General features: G+C 42.8%; 1 protein-coding gene across 1 annotated transcript in view; it reads right to left on the bottom strand.

Moving 5' to 3' along the window:
• The window catches only part of LOC106483857 (neural-cadherin-like), a 58,515-nt gene extending 40,247 nt beyond the window's left edge, over nucleotides 1-18,268 (bottom strand). Inside the window, 5 exon segments of the mRNA XM_067290013.1 lie at nucleotides 1,051-1,276; nucleotides 1,733-1,927; nucleotides 17,320-17,599; nucleotides 17,602-18,033; nucleotides 18,035-18,268. Coding sequence (XP_067146114.1) covers nucleotides 1,051-1,276; nucleotides 1,733-1,927; nucleotides 17,320-17,599; nucleotides 17,602-18,033; nucleotides 18,035-18,268 — 1,367 coding nt within the window.
• Between the last annotated feature and the right edge of the window lie 3,240 nt (nucleotides 18,269-21,508).

The raw sequence follows: 21,508 nt of genomic DNA, 5'->3' as shown, positions 1-21,508 counted from the left end.
AAATATACCCTTCCAAATACTTGACAGTAGTTACTCTTTTACTTCAATTATCTATATAACTGAGCTAGTATACTTTCATTTTTCTATTTCTTTGAAGCTTTAGATCAAGAAAAGGAACTGATTCAGAGATGGATGGGAAAACATGAAGTATAAGGCCTCTCCAAATCCTGCTACCCATTCAGGCAGGAAATGAAATGAATGCTTACCTTTCTATGATGACTTATGTTTGAAGCTCTGTCTCTCACACCAGTCTCTGGCTAGGGTGACAATATACTTTAAACTCACCTCAGTGAAAGCTCCAGGGAAGGAGATAGTTTTTCCTCCTCCTCATTCACAGCCTCTTTTAAAGAACAAGTGGCACATCTCCAGCAATTTTTCCTACTTCCTCAACTAACTTTGAGTTTTCCTACTCCTGAACATCCTGCAGCACAGTTCCAGCTACTATTTGTACATTAAAGACCTGTGCTGCTCTCAAGCAGCTAAACAGTGACAGTAAAACCAAAGTCAGCTCAGCAGCATCTCCCCACTATGGCAAAGCTTAGCTACACCTCACGCAACAGCAGAGCCCCTGGAGACTCAGCTGTATCCATTTGCACTTCACACATGCATTGTCATCTCAACAGTCTGGGAATGAATGGACCTCTTAAAATTTTAACTACAAGTCAAACATGATACAAACAACTGCAAATCTGGTTAACCAAAAAACAGTATTTTCTGTTACTCATTTATATCTGAAGTGCTCCAGGAGATGCCTAGCCAGGAGTTTGTTGTAATTCATTATGCAATACAGTAAGACCCCAAGGGCATTAAAATGATCATTTCAGCAGATTTTCAGCATCCCATACCATACCGTAAGCCATGCTAGAGACTCTTGAGCACTGGAAAAAACATAATTTCTTTTAAAAAGCAGAACTTTTTATTTTTAAAGCGTAACACACAAACACATATGAGTAAACTTGTGAAGCAACAACAGAAAATGTCACTTTATGGAGCTCTGTAAGTTCCTCTCAGATTGCAGTGAGGGAGCTGACCTAGCACTGTTTGACTTACTTTTCTCCCACTGGAGTATTTTCAGGGACGAACACACTGTAGGACATATTAGTGAACTGGGGAGGTCAGGCACCTGCCAGGATGGAAATGGAAGCATAGGGGCTTTTGTTGCTGTATTCATCCATGGCTTGCACAGTAAGCATATATTCCTTGTTCCACGTCAAAGGCAAGCCAGTTGTCATGATGATACCTGTATCCACATCCACTTGAAATCGCTCTTCACCACCTATCAACACATGTAAAAAGCCAGTCTGAAAGCTGCCCCACAGCAAGAACATTTGCTTCTTCAGTATTTTTAAAAGTAAGCTATGCTCAAATCATCTACCTCTGTCCTTGCACGCGCTTGTCTTCTTGTCTTCTCCAGATGCTCACCTTACCCCTCATTCACACTGGGCTTTATTGACTGGTACAGTGTAAAGGAGACAAGAACATATGAGAAATGGAGCCTTAAGCTACCTGTAAGTGTTGCAATTAATTTCAAAACAGAAGTAAAGCAAGGAATGTGGTAGCAAGACTCCTATCCACATACCGGTTTTACTGACAGCACCTCATTTTTTAGCTGCTGTATCTTTAAGGTTCCTCCAAGGGATAAAATCTGTTAACAAAATGATAAAATGGTAAACCTGTCAAGAAAAATCTGCAACTTCATAGATATTTACCAGTTGTTTCAGAACAGACCTACCTCCAATAAGTGTGTAAGTTATCCCAGCACTGGTGGTTTCATTGTTATTGTAATATGCAACAAGCTGGTAGACCAGAGTGCCTTTTCGGGCTTCTGGATCAGCACGTGCCAGGTACGGGTATGGATACATGCCCCAGGATAGAAGTTCCTCTTCTGGGGCAAGGAGTGTCACGTGGCAGAGATACCAGTCATTATCTGCAAAAGTTACACACACTTTTAGATGGCTTGTTCAAGAACTTTGATCAGGAATTCAAAATCTCATCTGTGACCATCTGTAAATCAAACAATTGCCCACCACATTCATCCCATTCCATGCACAAAAAATTCAGTACAAATACAGACTTTTGGCTGGATATGTATTAAATGCAATTAACAACTAAATTAAGAATACTTTCAATAATAGCTTGTAATTAGTTAGATATGCAAGTTAAATACTATGCCAGTTACATCACTTGCCACGATACAGTTGTAAGTGTATATTTATTTAGAGTCAGGTGAAATCTGACTGTTTTATTTTCAATAAATTCAGCATAAATGATGCCAGCTTTTTAGGGCTTACAAAAAAAAAGGATAATTACTGCTGTTATAGGATTTCTGTTAAACTTAAATCAGTGGATATAGTAAGCAATAAAAACTCTCTAAAAATTTTCCAGCTCAAACGCACACTTTTCCCAAAACACTGGGAGAAGCAGACATGCCTTCCCCTTCTGCCCGCAGCATCCCATCTGGCTGCATGTTTCAGTGAGCGATACACAAGCTTTGAAACCCACCCCCAGGGAAAAGCCTGGGACTTTGCTTCTGCAGGGAGAGCCAAGCAAAGGGGCAGGCTGACAGGGAGCGTGAGTGCTGGAAGCAGCAGGGGAACTATGCATGGGCAGGGGAAGCAGAGCGCACGCAGCTCACTAGTGAGCATGCAGGATCTGAGGCTGGGAGAGAATTGGGGCAGAAAGTTAAAAAGTGCAGGGGGACTCCAGAGTGGGAGCTTCACCTCTCTGCTGGGAGGGATTTGAGGAACAGGAGACTTGTTAGCATATGCTTAAGGCACATATAGGCTTCTTGAAGAAATGTTTCTAAGCACATTTGTGCTTAGAAACTTGTGCTTAGTCTTGAGATTGGACTTAAATCAAAATGAATACATCACTGAATATATAAATAAATTCAAATACAAAGAAAAGGAAACTAAATGCAGAAAGGGAGAAAGAGTGGAAATGTACATATGATGAGGAACACACGTTGTCTACCTGATAAAATATGACTGAACAAACACTTGAACAATACTTGGACAAACTGCACTGAAGTTGCAGATCTGTTAAGGACTACACTACTATTAAAAGAAACACCCGTCTTGATTTTCTATATGTTTTCTCATACAGGAAATCCTTGATCTCTTTCTTTCGCAAGGCCATGTTTTACACAGGATTGAAGAAGACAGGAGCACACGAACCAAATCAGCACCTAAGCCAAGAAGCAACCTAGACATTGTGAACAAATGTTACCTGTACACCTCAGAGACCTGATACTAAATAAAACACTCCTCATACAGAAAGCCTTCAGCTGAAATGAAAGACCTGTATTTATGAGAAGTCTTACCCCATGTAAAAATACGTTCTGGGCAAATTTATCAGAGGTAATCATTCCCAGGAGGGAAAAGACTCTGTTGAAGTTTAACTTTTTAAGTATTTAAAATGATTTAAGACATAGTTTCTTTAGTTAAATTCTTGGATTAGATGATTTCTGGTTTTCTAAAGTACCTACACTGCATAAATTGGAACATTTGGTAAATTCTCTCTTCTAAGTATCTTTTATGCATATTGCCCACGAGCACAGTGCAGTGCAAAGCCTGCACACCTCTCAGAACAAGGCGCCTGCTCACAAAACCAGCTGCAGGGCTCAGTCCCTACGCTGACAGGGCAAGCGAGCTGAGAATCACCATCATTAGCACAGCTATAAATGGTGCCATTTTGCTAGTGCCAAATAACAGAATAAAGGCATGGAAACTTGTAGGCATGTGGCATTTTAAGATATTTTTTGTTCATTCATTGATCTAATTCAGGCAGTTCTAATTTCTATGGAGAGAAATACCAGGCTGAACACTTTTCCCCATGTCGTGAAACAGAGAATAGCTTCAACAAGTTATAACTATATGGCTTACTCCTAAATATTGCCTTGTGTAGGTCATCCAAGTGTTAAATATCAGTCAATAATAAGACTCTAATCCTGATGTAAGAATTGTAAAAATCACTATGGTGTCAAGATATGAGCCCTAAACTTGAGCTTCAAGATTTAACAAAGTCAGAGAGACAAAGGAATAAATTTCATTGACTTCAAGACAGCCTATTGGGGAAATATTCAAGTTTTTAACATCAGTGATAGTTTTCTTCTACTTAAGAGCTCACAGCAAGCATCCCCTTGTCTTCTCCAGGAGATGCTGCACATCCACAAAAACTTTACTCTCATCTGTCTGAAAGATGTATTTAAATACTTATGGTTAAATAGAAAAGACAGAGGAGGACCAGTTTTAGGAGGCAGCCTCAGAAGAGCTGGGAGAACTCCCTGCAACAGCTCAGAGAAGCCCTGCTGTGACATCCGACCCTCTGCTCAGCAGCTCCTGGTGACCCTCCTCCCTCGTGTGTGCCCCTGTGCAAAGAGAGCCCAATAACACAGGCGCGTTTTCCACTGCAATAACACAAAAGAAAGAATGAGATTTTTTGTCCGTTAACACAAATTGGCCTAATTAATACAAGTCAGAAAACAAGAACATAACTAAAGAGTCATGAAATGCACATTCATGGCCACTTAAACAGAATTTGTTTTTGTAGTATTGCAGTAAAGTGCTTTATTAAAAAAAAAAACCTTGAATTTTCGCTATTATAGAGAAGAGCTGAAGTGCAGCTCCTGAATACCAGCTCATTTTCCATAGCAAATTGAAAAGAAGTAGAGCTGGGGTGGGGGCAAGGGGATTTCAACCGAACAACTGAATATTAATATTATAATTGAAAGACAAAAAATGATGTTTCTATGACAGTTTTTCTTAAATAATACATAGGTATTGCAGACTCCAGTTAGTTAGTTAGTTTTATTGTTACTAAGTAATAATGGTGAATGTTTTGCAAAAGTTGTGCAAATAAGTGATTTTTTTTCTAGATATCTAGAAATGCTTTAAAAACACTATCTTGGGATGTATTGGAGAAGAGGGTTTTGGTTTTTCTATAACACACTGAAAAAAGCTTCAGGACACAGTAATTTCAAATCAAAACACTTTTCCTTTTAAATTTCTCCCCCTCTGACTTGAATAATTCAGGAAAATTGATGCATCTGTGAAGTAGTTCAGTGTTACCAAAACTGCAAATTTTCCAGGAATTCTTAAGTTAGCTACTAAAATGAGATCCTGATTATTCATTTAGGATGAACGATGCTCTAAAAGAAAGAATTAAGTATTTCAGGTATCGACATTCTTTTAAGATGTGCTAAGGTCTTTAAAAAGGCAAGTAGATGAAAGCTGCAGCTTGTAAACAGATTTCACTGCTCAAGCTACTGTATGAATTTTTACACTACATCCTCTTTCCTTGTGCATGACGCTTTACTTGTACAATAGATACACTGTGCAAATCACAAACTGTTTTAACTGGGGGAGAGAATCTATATCTTTACGAGTGACATGATGGAAGAAGGAAGTTTGACAACTTCTTTATAATAAACTGTAGCCAAAAGGAAGATCTGTGAGTTCATGTGAAGACCCAGGGAGGCCCAGTCACTTTGGCACAGACCCGCTGCCTCCTGGGCGATGCGGCAGCTGCAGAGACTGGCCCCTTGTCTCCTGCTGACATTCCTGTTCGACGGTTCCTGTTCCCTTTGGGAGTGCTACACAACCATGCTCTTCCCAGCCTTTGGAGAAGTCATTCCTCGCTGTGATGGGAAGCAGAGAGTGAAGCACATCCCCTTTCTTCAGGCTACAGCAAAAGGATGTTTCTCACTCAGCACCAAACCATAAGGAAAACCATCCCTCTTCAGCACTCCTGAGGCTCCGCATCTCTGGAGCCATAAAGCCACTGTCCTTTCTGTAGCATGGGCAGGACAGACTTAACGGATGTAAAAGAGAGTCCCAGAGCTTAAGGGAATTTCTAGCATAAACACTCTGTGGACTTTGTGTTTTTCTTTGCCATTCACTTTAAAGGTAAGAAGAGAAGCAAGGAGTGAGCAGCACTCTGGGAACAGCCAGTGCCACACAAGGAGGGAAAACCATGGGAGGAGGCCAAAGCTGGCGGGCTGTGGTGCAGCAGCAACTGCTAATGAGCTTTGGGTATGAGGTGGAACTTCTTTATGCTGCAGAGTCTTGGCTCACCCCTCAGCATTTATTTCTGCTTTTAAACCTGGAAGGAGCAGAGCTACTCTCTTGTGCAAGTAAATAAAACTTAAGCTGAAGCAACCATCAAAACACATTGAGAAAACAGCCCTGGCTATCTGTATACAGATAGCAAAGCTCTGATTCTAGCAGGGAGCAAAGGGAAGCAAAGATCCAAGGTAAGATGGATTAAACCACAAACCCTAAAAGAACAGTGTGGAACTTGCTCCAGCAGCTAAGAGGAGGCCAGTCATCAGCTGCTGCTCTGCCCCATCACTCCAAACGAGCTGTTGAGAAGCAGCTTCTGAGCCTTCGCATTTCTACCCCACTAGCTGTCTCGTTTGCACACACACCAGGGCGAGAAACTCGAGTAATTTTAGGTCACTGTTACAGATACCTGGCAATCAAATATTAGGTAAAATAACTGCATTAAGGAGTTAAAGTCAATGAAACAAAAATAGTTGCACTGAAGTAGATTTTTTTTTCCAGCAATGCATTAGCTTTTCAACTGTCATAACTGGAAAAGCATTAACAGATCAAGCCTCTGAAATCAATATAGTGTTTTACTTTGTTCCACTGACACAACCACACCATCCTATCAAATCAAAATGTAACATCACCCAGTGATGATACAGCTCACCCATTTTGTCAATATGAATAATCCTGAAAAGAAATAATCAGGGAACCAGGCTCTACAGCCTGTGAAACAAGATTATCAACAAGATAAAACATCCGGCCTCTGTACCACCCATTTGAAAAAGTCTTGATACGATCGATCTAGAAGAGAAGATTCATGAGCTGATTTTTTTGAGATACTAGCATATCCCCAAGGCTTCCCCATTATCCCTTCTTTACATCTGAGAAACACATGTGAGGGATGAAGCATCTTGGTCAATGGCAAAACCAATCAGTAGCCAAGAAGCACCTAAGTAAAAGTAACTTAAATCCCAGTGGAACCCCAAAGCAATGAGAACATAGCACCCACCAGGAGGAAGGGCATTAGCTACAGGATCATCCATGCAGTGGAAAGCTGCTATCTTTCAGTCTTTGAGGGCTACTTGCATTTCTTGCAGATCAGGGCAGATATACCTGTGCCATCCTTGGACAAGAGCATGGAAGAAAACAAATTACAAGAATACATTTAAAAATATGTAATAACTGGCAAAGGTTTTTAAACTGCAGGTGGTTATACTTGCAACCTCATATCAATTTACTTTGTATCAATCATTTATTTTCTTCCCTTAACAAAATGAGGAAAAGTGATAAAAGTCATTTTTCTTTCCTGAGATGAGGATGAGAACTGAACTGATTGATGAGGGTTTATAATGGAAACCCTTGGGAAGCTGAGAACCAAAGAATGGGCATTAACATTGCACATGGAAAAAAAATCGTAGCTTATGATATTTTGTTTATATTGCTTCTGGCAAAATGAATCATTTGAATGTAAAGGAGACACCATGGTATATGAACACATTTCTGAAATATCTAGCCTGAAATAGAAGGTTTCACTCCATGAGACTGCAAGACAAGGCTGGACACCTACACAGCGCATGACTGTGCAGTCAGGTCACCCTGCTACCCCTTCAGTGACAGGGCAAGAAGCTCTTAGCTTCTTAGAAAAAAATACAACTGATACACTAATATATTGAACACTCTGAAAAGATTAGTGTGCTTGGGTAGAAGCAAAAAGAAAAAAAAAGATTTATTTCTCTAGGCTTAAGCTACCTTCAGACTCCAGAACCCACTACAGAACGAGCAGTTACTGAGGCAGCAAGGTGAAATGCTTCATCGGCAGGCAGCTTATGCAAAGCACAGAAGAGGCCAGCGGCTTCCTAATGCACAAGGGCACGCACACACAGCACTACGTGTTCCCAGTTTATCACTGCATTTTAATGTGAAGACTGGGGAATGATTACCTACTTCCAAGATCTGCAGTGGAGGCCATACTCTCCGAGTACTTTAAGAAACATTTTTCACTTTTTTATTTTTAATGTTACAGCCACCAGGGTTTAAAAACATGCAGCTCATGCTTCAATCTCCCAGTTGTGTGACAGATCTGAGAAGCCTCAGGAAGACCAAGGGAAGGAAAACAAAAGGGGACTTGTGCAGGAAGAAAAGAGAAATCACAAGACTAACTGGAAACTGTAATCCTTAGAGTTTAAGGATATTACATGTCACATCTTCCCAACAGTGAGTGATTAAAAGACAAACCACTGAAAATACTTGGTTATTTCCTTCCCTTAACTCACAGTCCCATCCCCTTGATATGGCTCCAGCAAAGGGGAGAGGGAGACGAGGCCTCCTGCTCGGCCACTGCAGCAGAGAAAATGCGTCAGTGGTCAGCATTGACATCTATCTAAGCGAGTAAGTCTAGAAACAAGGTGAAACTACATGGCTGAGTTATTTCAACTACAAACATGATAGTTGAAGCACTGAGAAGCAGCTTTTATGTCCCTACCAAGAGCTATGGGAGGACCAACTCCCCTTACTGTCATCTAACACTGACATGGTATTAGAGGAAAAGGTCTCCTTGTTTTTGTTTTCTTTTTTCTTTCAAGCAGCACTGTTCACCTCTGTCACTTGCATTTAGTAAGGTAGCTTCTTCATAAGCTTCCTAGCAAATCATAAATGCTAGTTTATCAGACTTTTCCCTAACTAGATGCTGTATGGTTCAAAGACACACTTCTGCCCCAGTTTCTAATCATTACCATTGACTAACAGACAGAGGTTCTTAAAATTCAAAATGCTTTTAAGCATTTAATCTTATTTTTTACTAGTCGTATGTACTCCATAGTACTACCTAGGGGTCAACCAAGAACAGGTCACTGCGCTAGGCATCTTACAAATCAACTCTTAAACAGCCCTGACCTCAGCGCACCTGCAGTCCAGTCCTCAGCAACTATGCAGTATCCTAAAAATAGTGAAAAGTATTGAGTCTGAAAAACATTAAAATATGTATGGACATTCCTCATGAAAACTCTTCCATCTGTAATTTTTGTGCCTTTCAAAAATTCTCCCCATACTAAAGTATGCATATGAATAATCTTCTTAAAGAGTACTTAAACTTCCAACAAAATAACCCATAGCTGTAATTAATCTTTAATCAGTGTTCATCATCACTTTTAGAAATGCCTTTTAGCTTAAAAAAGTGTTATTTACACAATCATGCTCTGTCATCTGTGCCCTCTCTTCTGCCCAAATGGTGTTTGAATCTGGTGGCCAATTTGTTCCTACAAGTTTTATGAAGGTCAGCAGCTGGCCAGAAGAAAGGGATCCCAAGTAAGTGTCCCCACTGGGGGAAAGGAAGAGAGAAATGAGCTTTTGCTTGGTCTCGACAAGCAGTCCAGTCAGCAAACATCTACACACACATCTGGACTAGCTACAGCATTTGCTGTCTATTCCCTGTGGGGAGTAGCATGGGAGAGAGGAGTTGTTCTCCTGGTAGAAAGAGCTTCAAAATGCAGGTAACTCCTCCAGAATTAAAATCTTAATTTCCAGTAGTTCTTTTCTCCAACTCTCTAATGAAAAGCTGCAGAGGGTAGTTTTAGTACAGCCAGTCTGCTGTCTTGAAGATGACAGGTCAGCTCCTTTCCAACCCTGCTGAGAGACTCCTGAGGGTGAAGTTTCTCAGAGATACTCCTAAGCATTGGATACAATGCTCAGGGGTATCAGAGTACCTCCTCGCAACACACTAGCACATCTATTGGGCTCTTTTAGACTACACAGATATGGCCGTATCTTGTAGGCAAAGTAATACTTACTATCATCAAAGTTATGGAAGTAGGTGCATTCATTCCCCAGAGAGCACAAAAACCACTAAATCAGCTTGTGGATTAAAAACCCACAGTCACAGAACACCTGGGTAACATGACTGTACCAACTGTCTCATCTAAAGCTATTTCAGCGGGTTACAACTTGCCCTCCTTGGTTAACCACAGCCAGCAAACATAACAGACCAGCCTGCACTTTGCCTCATTTTCATGACATACTTCTTAATATACACAAGCATTTGGATGGGTGTTCTACTCATATGCCCGCTCTCAAATTCTAGGAGGCAAGGTCTTGCTTAACAATCAAGACTATCTCTAAATTTATCCATTAGGACCCTCGGAACTAAGAAGGAGTCATAGGTCCTGCTGCACACATAGGCAGTGAAGATAAAATCTTCAAAAAGTATATACTTTCTTTGTGAATGAAAAGCTACAGTGTATGCCTCCATCACACCAACTTTCTGAGAAACTTGCAGCATTTGCTGGACAGTAAAGATGCAGATGGAGATACGCAAGTGTCTGTATATCATGGATATTTCCCTTTGTCATATGAAACAAATCATCAGCTTGAGGCAGATTCAGGAATGGGACTTCAAAATGCATTGCACCTTTTCCACTATAACATCATTCTGCCCTAGCTCTGAATGCCTGACTGTGCTGTGATCAGTAGTTTTTAAAATCTGCTCCAATTTACAAAGCATTTTTTGCCACAGAAAAGCTCTGAAGTACTGTCAAAGCGCTGGCACTTTGTTTGGCAGCAAGTGCCAAGTCCTGCAAGGGTTCTGCACAGGAGTGTCTTCCCTGGAGACAAAGATTTCAGCACACACAGGTGATTACAGGAGTAGTGTCTTTGTCTAACCTTTAAAACCTCTTATATCTGATAACATTTGCCCATTATCACATATCCACAAGGATTAGAAATGATTCACAGGACTGCAGAGAAAGCAGAAAGTGTAATTCATTACAGGATCTCAAGAGCTTCCAGATGACAAGATTCATCATGAAACAAGTTTTTCACTGTACTTTGCCATGTTAACAGCCTACTAATGGCTATTAAAAGATGCTATTAATTACCTCACAATCCACAATGATTTGCAGGCACATCAGTTGGTGAGGAAGCCTGTTCAGCCACCAAACCATACTTACATATTAAGAACAGTTAAAGAATCAGAAGTACTGAGGACAATTTTGGGCCTTTTTTAAAAAAAGGGAAGAAAGAAGCTGTAAGACAGCTGCTTATCTGTGCAGATCATTCAGGTTTTGTTAGGAAGGACAGTACTTACTTTGGTTTCGCTTCCCCTCCATAACTTCCCATTCACTGGTTAGTATTTCATAAAGCAGGCAAAGCAACAAGACAAACTAGACATATGACAGGTACAGCACACTCCAGTAACAGAAACAAGAATGTACTTGTGTAACCAAAACGAAACTACCTGCAAGGCCTATTGACTGCCAACAAAAAGAGACGCTCTAAACTTATAATTGCAAATCCTAGAAGGTCTTTCAACATTTTTTATAAGGGCACCATGAATGTAATTGACATTGAACTTACATCAAGATACTTCTATTGAGCAACCTGTATTTTGGAAAAAGCTAAGCTCTGCATCTTGTCATTGTTAAATAAAAAATAAAAAAAAAATCCCTCTTGGAGCCTATGGCTGGAATAGCCCCTAAGTCATTGGCTCTGCCTTGCTATTGCTAGATGCAACTTTAACAAGGCTGCATTTCAAACCCAGTGAAAACCCAGTAACGTATGCACCTTCAGAAATCTGGACAGGAGCATGAATAAATGCGTTTGGATAATCAGACCAGCAGCCCCCAGAGGAGCAGTGTGCTGGCTACTAGACTGTATCATAAGAGATAAAAAGGCAGAGTCACTAACCTATCTTCCAATTCTCCTTATATACTAGATTTCTAAACAGATCCTCTTCCCCTTCCATACCCCTAGCCATGTTGTTACTATTCTCTTTCACAAAGCAGATGTCTGTTCCCTATGCACAGCATTTGTTTACAGAGTCAAAAGCTCAGCCAACCCACCAGATGTAAAGCAAGCACATCCTGATTTCTGATACAACAAAAACACACGTTTGGTAATACACAACCTTCTTATAGTCTGCAAAGAGGTAAGTCAAATACTAGCTCCAATACTAGCTCAAATACTAGGGTTCCCAAAGCTAGAGAATAGACATGATGATGGAAGGATTTTAACAGAGAAACAAAATCGCAGTATAAAGTAGATGATAAACCAGATTACTGCACCAAAACCAAAGCTTGAGCAGCTGCTGCATAAACAGTCATATGCACAAATCACTCCTAACCCTGCTGATACCAACTATCAACAAGCAAGCACTGTGTTTAGGACCTTCCCTCAGCAGTGTGCAAGAAAGTAAGGGGATAGTTACAGGAGCACAATCCCTAGTCCTTGCCATCAGCCCATTTCCTAAGGACAAGTCTTAAAAAGTTTAAGTTTCTTCTTAACTTTCTCTTAAATGTTGGACAATTTCTGCTAGCACGCCTACCTCACTGCTCAGACTAAAACCTCAGTACTGTTGAGTTACACGCTATTCGGAGCCTTACCACTTTAGCAAAGAAACATTAGTATCTGCACTGTAGGTGAGCAGCAATGCCTACTGAGAAGCTACCACCATCCTCTAGCAAAGACAGCTTTCAAAGCAGATCAGAAACACACGCGTGGGCAGGAAGCTTAGTTCCACTGCAGAATCCTGTTTCTAAATAAGAAGCTCCACGCACACTTGCTTAGATACGTTTACATGTACTGACTGGGCAAACACACTGACCATGAATTTTGGGCACCCAATTCTGCACGTGTAATGTAGGTGTGAAGATGCAGCCACCCATCAGTCAACTTCACAAGGCTTGAGAAAACCAGCTCCTGTCTGTGTATAGTGATTAAAACCTGCTACATACTACACAATATTCTTGGAGCGTAAGACAACATCCAGGGTACACAGGAATATTTCTAGCATGGTTCACAGATTTGATCAAGGTCTGAAACAGATCTGTAAATACCTTCCTGGTGTTCTAATGTAATGAAAATTTAAAATATGAAATCACAGGCTGCATAAAAAGATTTAACATGTTAACATTAAGAAAAAAGGGCTGGGTATTCTAAAGATCTCGTTTGTTTTTCTTTTAACTTGGTGTGATAAAGAAGCTATGTAAATTATGAGAAATCTCTGCATACCTTACTATGAAAACCTGGAACATAAATGTTATATTCACCTCCTCAGTTTTGAAGCTTTTTGTTCATTTCTCAGCTATAGACTTGCACTATTACTGCTTATTTATTGCCTTTGTGTCATTATATATTTTTACATCCATAATTGTTTACAGTAAGATTCTTCCAAAGATATATGCAGACAGGGTAACACAATAACCTTAATCCTGAAGTTTGCTGTTTTGTCTGACGATCCCTGGCCATTAAAACAGTTTTACAGTTTCAGTGAATCAAGCCTGTTCTCTGTCAGCACCTGAATTTGAAGGCATAGCAATAGTATCCACATATGGTTTTAATCAGTCACACACTGGGAAGAAAAAAGTATGGCCTCTGATGTTGTTTGCTGTTTCAGGATTCTGTTTCTGGAGTCAGATTTATTTTGTTCTAAAAATCCCAGGAGGTGGCAGAAAGAAATGGGCAATTTCTGCATGCATAAAAGACTAAGCTATATTGTGATTTGAAATTATATATGGAGCACTTGTTAATATTTATAGAAGCTGTATTATGTGGACTGAAAGTGTTTTCTTTTCCAAATAGGCTTTCTGGTGAAATTTTTTTTTAGAAAGCACATGGAACTGGAACTACTTAATGTTTCAATATGCAGCCTAGGCTGCATTTTCTGGAATTCCAAGACTAGACATATGCCTTTTTAAGATGCAGGTTACATCCAGTGAGTCATAAGGGTTTAATACTTATGTTCTGCCATCAGACACTCCACCCACAAGGCACAGATACCTCAATCTACTGCACTATGCTAGCACGCCCTCAGCTCCTCAGTCAGATTTAAGATCAATTTCCTTTGAATTCAGTTACAGTTGTACAGAGTTCTTATCCCATGTGAAAAGGAACATGGAGGAGAGATTCATCTCAGTTCAGAAAGACAAAAACACTGAACAGCCCTATAGCTGTTTTATTCATTTCAGCAATAAACTAACAGCTCAGCATTAATCCCATCTGGATGTTTTTGAAGCATCCCAGATTTAAAGGGTTGCTAGACTCGAGCTTACACTTCAGAATTTTGCAGACATATTGACAGGTGAAGAGATTTGTCTTTCAGGGCTTTTGAGTCTCTCTTTTTGTTAAAGAAAAAGAACCTTCACAGATCAGGGAGTAACTTCTTACCATAGTTTTTAATTATAGTATGCAGACTGTATCTGTGGTATCAGTGCGGGCAGTTTTGTTTATTTTGGTTTCAGGAGCACAAAATCACTGAGTAGGTCTCACTATTTCAAGATCATGAGGCCTTAAGGGTGGGCTTTAAAAAAAAACAAAAAACAAAAAACAAAAAAACAACAAGACAAGAACCCCCCAAAACAAAAAGCACAAAAGCGAAAAGACAGCCAAAAGACAAGTTGCATCCTTTCACTTTTTGAACCATGATAGACAGTCTTCAACATAAAGCTACAAGTAGGATGGATGTGGGTAAAGGAAGAGGAAGCAGCTGTGTAACTGTACAAATTCCACATATCATTCAGTACCAAGTATAAGAATGTGTACATGTGTGTACATGCACACATACACATGCGTACAAACAGTGGCAGAGTTGGAGGGAAAAGGGAGCTACAGCCCTTTTAACCCCTTCCTCATCACCCCCAGGAAGCCCACACTCAGACTATCCTTTAAGCCATTGCGCCTTTGGGATCGGAGGGTAAAAGCAGGGGAAGCAGGTTAGTAGCTTGTATCTTTGTATAAGGATCTTCTCTGAACTCCAAGCCCCATCACACAACCATGCTTGTACAGAGCCCAGAAGAGCAAGGCTTTGAGACTGGGAGACTCAGGAAGGCTATCAGACACAGACTCTTAAAGAAGATATTAACTGCTTTGTGTAGGTGAATAAGACAATTCACGTAAGTTGTACAAAGCTATTTCTGATGCATTGTTGACATACAAAATGTTAGCTTTGTGGGGGGGAAAAAAAAAAAGTATTTTCCCAGTTCTGGCTATGGTGTCATCACAGAACAGAAGGCATTCCCATACACATCACTGTAGTATGAGTAATAGTGAGGATTCAAAAATTTGCAACTGTTCACTCAATTTATTTCAATATTCTACCTGTGTAACAAGAATACCTTGCCTTTCTATGACTACTGTTTGCAAGAGACAGTGCTCTAGGTTAATAAAAATAAATAAACAAGCAGGTCAGATATATTGAAGCAGAATTAGTGAAGTGAGTTTTTCTAGCATTAAAGCAATGAAAAAACAAGCTTCACTGGAGAAGCAATAGCCATGAAACATATCTACTCCCATTCATAAGTTTTACGTGAAAGATGGGAATTAGTAAAGGTCTGGTAGCTTTGTTTTTCAATTAATAAGCGACAGTAAAGAGTCTGGCACATATTCCATAATATTGACTACTGTCAGCCACTGTTAATTGTATTTAACAAGAGGCATGAGGGGAATGAGGAGCAGAAAAAATTAATTCCCTCTGGTTTTAAACAGTTCCAGTTTCTTCCAGCAAAGAACAGCTGCTCAAAGCTTCCAACCCTTTAATCATCTTCATGTAAAATAAGCACTCAAAAAAAAAAATCCTGAATTAGTGATTGTTCAAAGTTATGGGATAGCTTTAATTTTAGAAGTAGGTCAAAGGGGTGTCTAAATGACCTTGTCCCACTTGATCATTGAACTCCTTTCTCCCCGAGGCTCACCTCGTCAATGCATCATCAGAGCCCAGAGACAGCAGTAAAAATATGTTGTACAGCACCACATTGGAGAGGACAACATGATTAATCATTTATAATATACTATTCACAAGGTAATAAGCAAGACAGTTAAGCAACATGTCACCTTTCCAACTCCAACTCTAGCTTGAGTGAGAAATTCTACTTTCAGTGCTGGATGAATTGTTTAAAGTTACTCAGAAAGACAGAGTTTATATTATGGTAAATGTTGTTTCTCAGTTGCACAGCACATTTCTGTAATGTCTCCCAAACAGACAAGTCTGGGATGCTCCATGCACACAAAGTGCACAAAGGTAATGGAGATCACAGCCCCAAGTACACTTCAAACACATTTGTTTTCCTTCTACCTCATATCACATTTCCAGAGCATTAGGCTATAAAAACTATTTACAGAAAGCTGTAAACATTCCCTCTGCAATAAAGTCATAATGATTTGATCATTATGGGGTGAGGGGGAGGTCACAGGCAAACGATATCGGGGAACACTATCAGAGACCTAAGCCAAAGTTACAAAAACACTATAAAACTCACCCTGAATAAGATCAAAGTAACACATGGAAAGGATGATTTTCTTAGACATAACACATCAAGTTTAACCTGGTTAAGTCTAGTTATTCTCTTAGCTATATAGCTAAGAGAAGAGCACGCGGTATACCAGATGTTGATGTATTGAGGGTTACACAGGGGCAAGGTGGTACTTTCAATTTGTTCTCTACATCCCCTCCTCCCCTAAGACTCCCCACATATTTTATTCACTTTGCTTGCTGTGAACTTATCATCATGTACTAGACCACGGGTTATTTTTCCACCGCATGCACTGCTTTGCAGCTACCATTGCTGAATTTCCTTGCCACCTCAGCATGGTTCGGCAGGGAACTGCGGAAGGATCTGGAAACGCGGTGGTCTGGGGCCGTAATGCAGTAAGCACATGCCGCCAGGCCGACATGGCTGTGCTCGTTCTCTCCTCCCCCGCATCACCCAGGCCCGCGAGTGGGCAGAGGAGGCTCTTTGGTGGCTTCTCCCCAGGGTAAAGCAAACTGTTCATCACAACGCGCTCTCCCTCCTTCCCCACTCGCTGACCCCCACAGAGACCCCTACAGAAGTGAAGTCGCCATCACGCAAGCTTCTTGTGAAACCAAGCAGGCTGCCTTGACCAAAGCACCCGCGCACACCTTTTCACCTACTCTTTCACAGGGTGGACCCGAGCTCCACCAGGCTCCAGCACCGTGTGCGAGGGCAGCCTGGTCCGCACCGGCCCCTCAATGCCCGCCTGGACATGGCGCTGCGCTGCCACCCTGGCTACACCTGCCACCCGCGGGGCCACAGCAGAGCCCTTCGAGATGTGTCAGGCAGCAGGTGCCCCCGTCACCCCGGGCTCAGCCCACCAAGAGGCGAGCGGGCGCCGCCACCCCCGCCGTTTCATGGCCATCCTGCCCCCCCGCCCCGCCCCACCCTGCCGCCGCCATTTCGCGACCGCCCCTCCGCCCGGCCCGGCCCGGCCCAGCCCCACCCCACCCTGCCGCCGCCACTTCGCGGCCGCCCCGCCCGGCCCGGCCTACCTGGTCCGCTGCCGCGGTGCACCTTGACCAGCGCCTCCGCGCGGCCGCCGGCTCGCAGCTCCCGCCTCAGGTAGAGGCGGCCCGGCGCCCTGTCGACCCCCACGGCGGGGAGCGCCCCGGGCGACGCCAGCTCGAACCAGCCGCCCGCCTCCCGTTCGCGGCCCTGCGGCAGCATGAAGACGGTGCCGCCGACGCGCGCCCCTGGGGGCACCCGCGCCGTGTACGCCCTGGCGCCGGGGCCCCGCGGCCGCTCCGGCGGCGGGAGCGAGCGCGCCCGGCGCGCCGCCGCCCGCGCACCGCCAGCCGCAGACGCCGCGCGGGGCTGCGCAGCGGCCGCAGCCACCCGTGGTCTTGGGCCGAGACCCAGAGGCTGAGGCGGCGCAGCCCCAGCAGGGAGCCCACGGTCAGCACCTGCCCGCTGCGGGGCACCGCGAAGAGCAGGCGGCTGCCGGCGCCGGGCGGCCACGAGCGGTAGGCGAGCCGCACCACCTCCGTGCCCAGCGGCGCCAGCTCTCCCACCCACAGGGGCCGGGCCGGGCGCAGGTGGGGCCGGTGGTCGTTGCGGTCCAGGACACGGACCCGCAGCAGCGCCGCCCGCGGGGACCGTGCCGCCCGCCGCCGCAGCCAGAGCCCGTACTCGGGCTGCGCCCCCCGGTCCAGGCGCGCGGCCGTGCGGAGCAGCAGCACCCCGCACCCGCCGCCCGCCCGCCCGCCCCTGCAGGGAGAAGCAGGAGGCGCCGTCGCCTTCCAGCGCCCACTGCCCCGCCGGCTCCCAGGGGCCCGGCAGTCTCCGCAGCGGCACCCGCAGGCCCCGCACCCGCGTCCCCGCCGGGCTGTTCTCCGGTACCTGCGCAGAGAAGCGGAGCAGGCGGGGAGCGCTGCCGCGCCGAGGAGCAGCGGCAGGAACCTCCCGCCGGGCGCCCGGCGCCCCTGCGCGCACCGACTCCATGTGGAGCGCCGGCCCCGCCCCCGCCGCGGCGGCCAATGAGGGCCGGGGGCGGGGCCGCCGCGAGGCCTTGCCGAGGGGCGCCCGGCAGAAAGCGGGGGGCTGCTGGGCCCTGACGGCTTTATGCAGCAAAGAAACCAATTTTAGCACAATGTACTCCGCTTTTCCATAATTCGCTGAGTTTGATACTTGTTTTCTTCCCAGGCTCCTCTGCCACAGCTATTCCTTCATGTTCCTCCCCAAGCAGAACAGACACAAAGACATGGTGCTTCCAACCGGGAAGGGGACTTTGGGGAAACCCAGCAAGTGCTTATTTTCATGAAGTCTATATGGAAAACTCCAATGAAGCAAAAAGTGATCAGTAAGAAAAACAGAGGAGAAAATGCTACTGCCTAAAGGAGAGAGGAAGTTCTGTAGGCCTTGGGATACTTGAATGGTTCAAAGATGGATGTGACCAAATATTTTATATATTTTAAATATATATATTGACATATTTTATATGTTTATCTGATGTGGGCTGAGGTGGTCTTGGAAGTCTGGCTTCTCATGAGTGCATATAAAGACTGCTGCTCCTTCAGGAGAGACATGCATTTTTGGGAGAAGTGGAAAGAGCAAAACATGTCTCAGCATAATATGTGAAGAATAACGTCAATTATCATGTGCAGCAAATCAGTCTTTGGGTGAAACATCTGGGGAGGAAAAGAGAATAGCGTGTGCTGTTTCTGCAGTATAAGCAAGACTGAAATATTCCCTCTGAATTAGGCAAGCAAATACATCAGCCTGGCTAAACTGGATTAAAACAATCTGGGCAGGGGAATCATTGCGCACTGGTTATAACACGATCAATAATAAATCCAAGCCAGATCACTCCAGTACCAGTCACTTCCTACTACTCATCAAACCAAACATTGCTAATTTTTTCACCGCTTCAAGCACAAGTCACAGCAGGGGATTCCAACCCTGATAATAAGGACTAACAATATCTCCCTTCCCATAGCGACAGTAACAATAGATTAGTAACACCCTTTTGACAAGCCTCCCACATCCAGCTGGCCAAACTGTGCTAATATTTTTCAATTAGAGATACTCCCTCTTGCTGTGTTGAACAAGGGGTTGCAGTTTTACTAGAACGGCATTAGCAAGGCAGCTGTGTTTGTTGCCAGCTGTGCTGTAACTTCACTGATAACATATCTAGACTGGAAGTGAAATTTTGCTCAGAAGAGCCAGGAACAATTACAATTACAATTAGCTTTAGTCAAATATTATGGGCAACAGTCAGCTGCACTTCTGCCATCTTGGGAATTATCAGTCTAAAATTAAAGAGAAGTGATTGCTGGGAGATCACATCATGTTATTACAAGCTTTCAGTCTTTATCTTTACCCTGGGAAGGGGAAAGGATGATCGTTTCTAAAAATCAGCACTATGTGAAAGCTGAGATTGGGGAGGCAAAAAGTAAAACCAAACATTTTTAATCAATGGTCTAACAGGAACAACAGGAAAGTAGCTGTCAAAATGCATCTATGGTTAACTTGTTTTAACAAACTTTAAATGTGTTACCTTTACTCTTTGTGCCCTACATAAAATAAAACATGAATAATTTCCTACCTTATAAGGGCACTAGAAAGCTCATTAACTTAATTTGAGCCAGCCAGCCAGATCAGCCAGGATGAGTGTTCAGCAGGGGAAACATTTAGATCTGTGATGACATACAGTGCAACATATCACCTTCTGAAATGCCTTGCTTCCTACTGGTGTTGCACAAACTCTTAAAAAGCAAGTGAATTCCATTCAAAACCAAGTGCTCTATTTTAACATACACTGCAAGATTCACTCCCTTTACTAATCTTTTATATATGCATATACACATTTAGAACACAGTTTTGTCTACAGCATGTCAAGATCTGAGCTGGATTTCATTCATAGCACTCGGACAAATAATCCCTCACGTATGTGAATTTATATACTGTTAACATATTTGCTAATACAATTTTGGTGACATAAATTTAGGCTTCTGCTAAACATCTTTCCAATTCACAGAATTTATCGCACACATTGTGGAACAAAACCAGCAACAACATTGCCATCTTGGGTATTTACTAGCACAATTGTGTTATTTTTAACATCCAACTGCAGAAAATCTGTGCAATGACAAACAAAATATAATTGTGGATGCAAATCCTACCCTAAAATTTAAAGAGATGGAAATACAAATGGGATGCATTTGACTGTGATTACCAACTCTAAAGTTATATTACTGAAGCTCAGCCATGCCTGGCTGGAATATTGCTCTTACTGATTTTGGGCAGTTTTATAAACACTAAATACATGTTTTGAAATGGTAGGAGTTATTTATAATGTGCTATTCAGAGGGTTTTTCATGTTATAAAAAAGGGACCAAACTGCATTATTGTGTTGAAAAACTAAAGTATCGATGAAAAGACTGTATTTCTCAATCAGTCATTTCAATTAAAATAATTTTTCTCCTGGAATTAAGGAGTGGAGGAGGAGCTTCAGCTCAGCAGACAGGGGGTAGGGGAACTCAACACACAGACTTCTGTTTGGATCTCTTCAGGGACAGTGGGTGATACTGTAGCCTAGTAACTACTTGGAAAGTCAGCACAGTTTTTCCACTGCTCACATTGGCCCTACAAGCTCATTGAGGAGCTATAGCCAGCCAAACAGTTTAAGGAATGGTAACCAGTGGTCTCAAGTCACACTGAGTAATACAGCTTAACCATATGCCGTATATATGAAAGTGCTCTAGGGCTGTGTGACATGGTCTCATAGCATGGTAAGAAATGTGATAAAGTTGCCTGAAGAGATCCACTTGAACTGTATTATGTTATGAAATACTTTTGTGTGTGTGTGTGTGTGTATATGAAAAGGCTGGTGCAACTTGCCTTTTCCCACCTTTTCTGAGAACTTGGGCAGAGAAACCTGTACAGTCTGGGAGGGCAGAGGAGATGCAGAAGTTCTGGTATGACCTTAAGACACAATGAATAAGAGCCTGTTAGTTGGAGACTGTCATTGCTTCCATTAACATATGACTACCTTGACAGATTTTAGAAAGATAGGAAAGATATTGCCCAATTTAGAAGGAAAAGAAATACTAAAAAATACATATACTAAACAGTTATTTCAAAGTTAGGCAGTTAATGTTTATTTCCCCACTACCTAGGAATTAAATATTACTGTTTTCAGCAATATCTTTCAGCTCCTGATCTTTGGAAGGGGATGAATGT

This window comes from Apteryx mantelli, chromosome 2, assembly GCF_036417845.1.
Source record: "Apteryx mantelli isolate bAptMan1 chromosome 2, bAptMan1.hap1, whole genome shotgun sequence".
Classification (NCBI taxonomy): Eukaryota; Metazoa; Chordata; class Aves; order Apterygiformes; family Apterygidae; genus Apteryx; species Apteryx mantelli.
The sequence above is the reverse complement of the archived record's forward strand: the minus strand, read 5'-3'. Positions and strand labels throughout refer to the sequence as shown.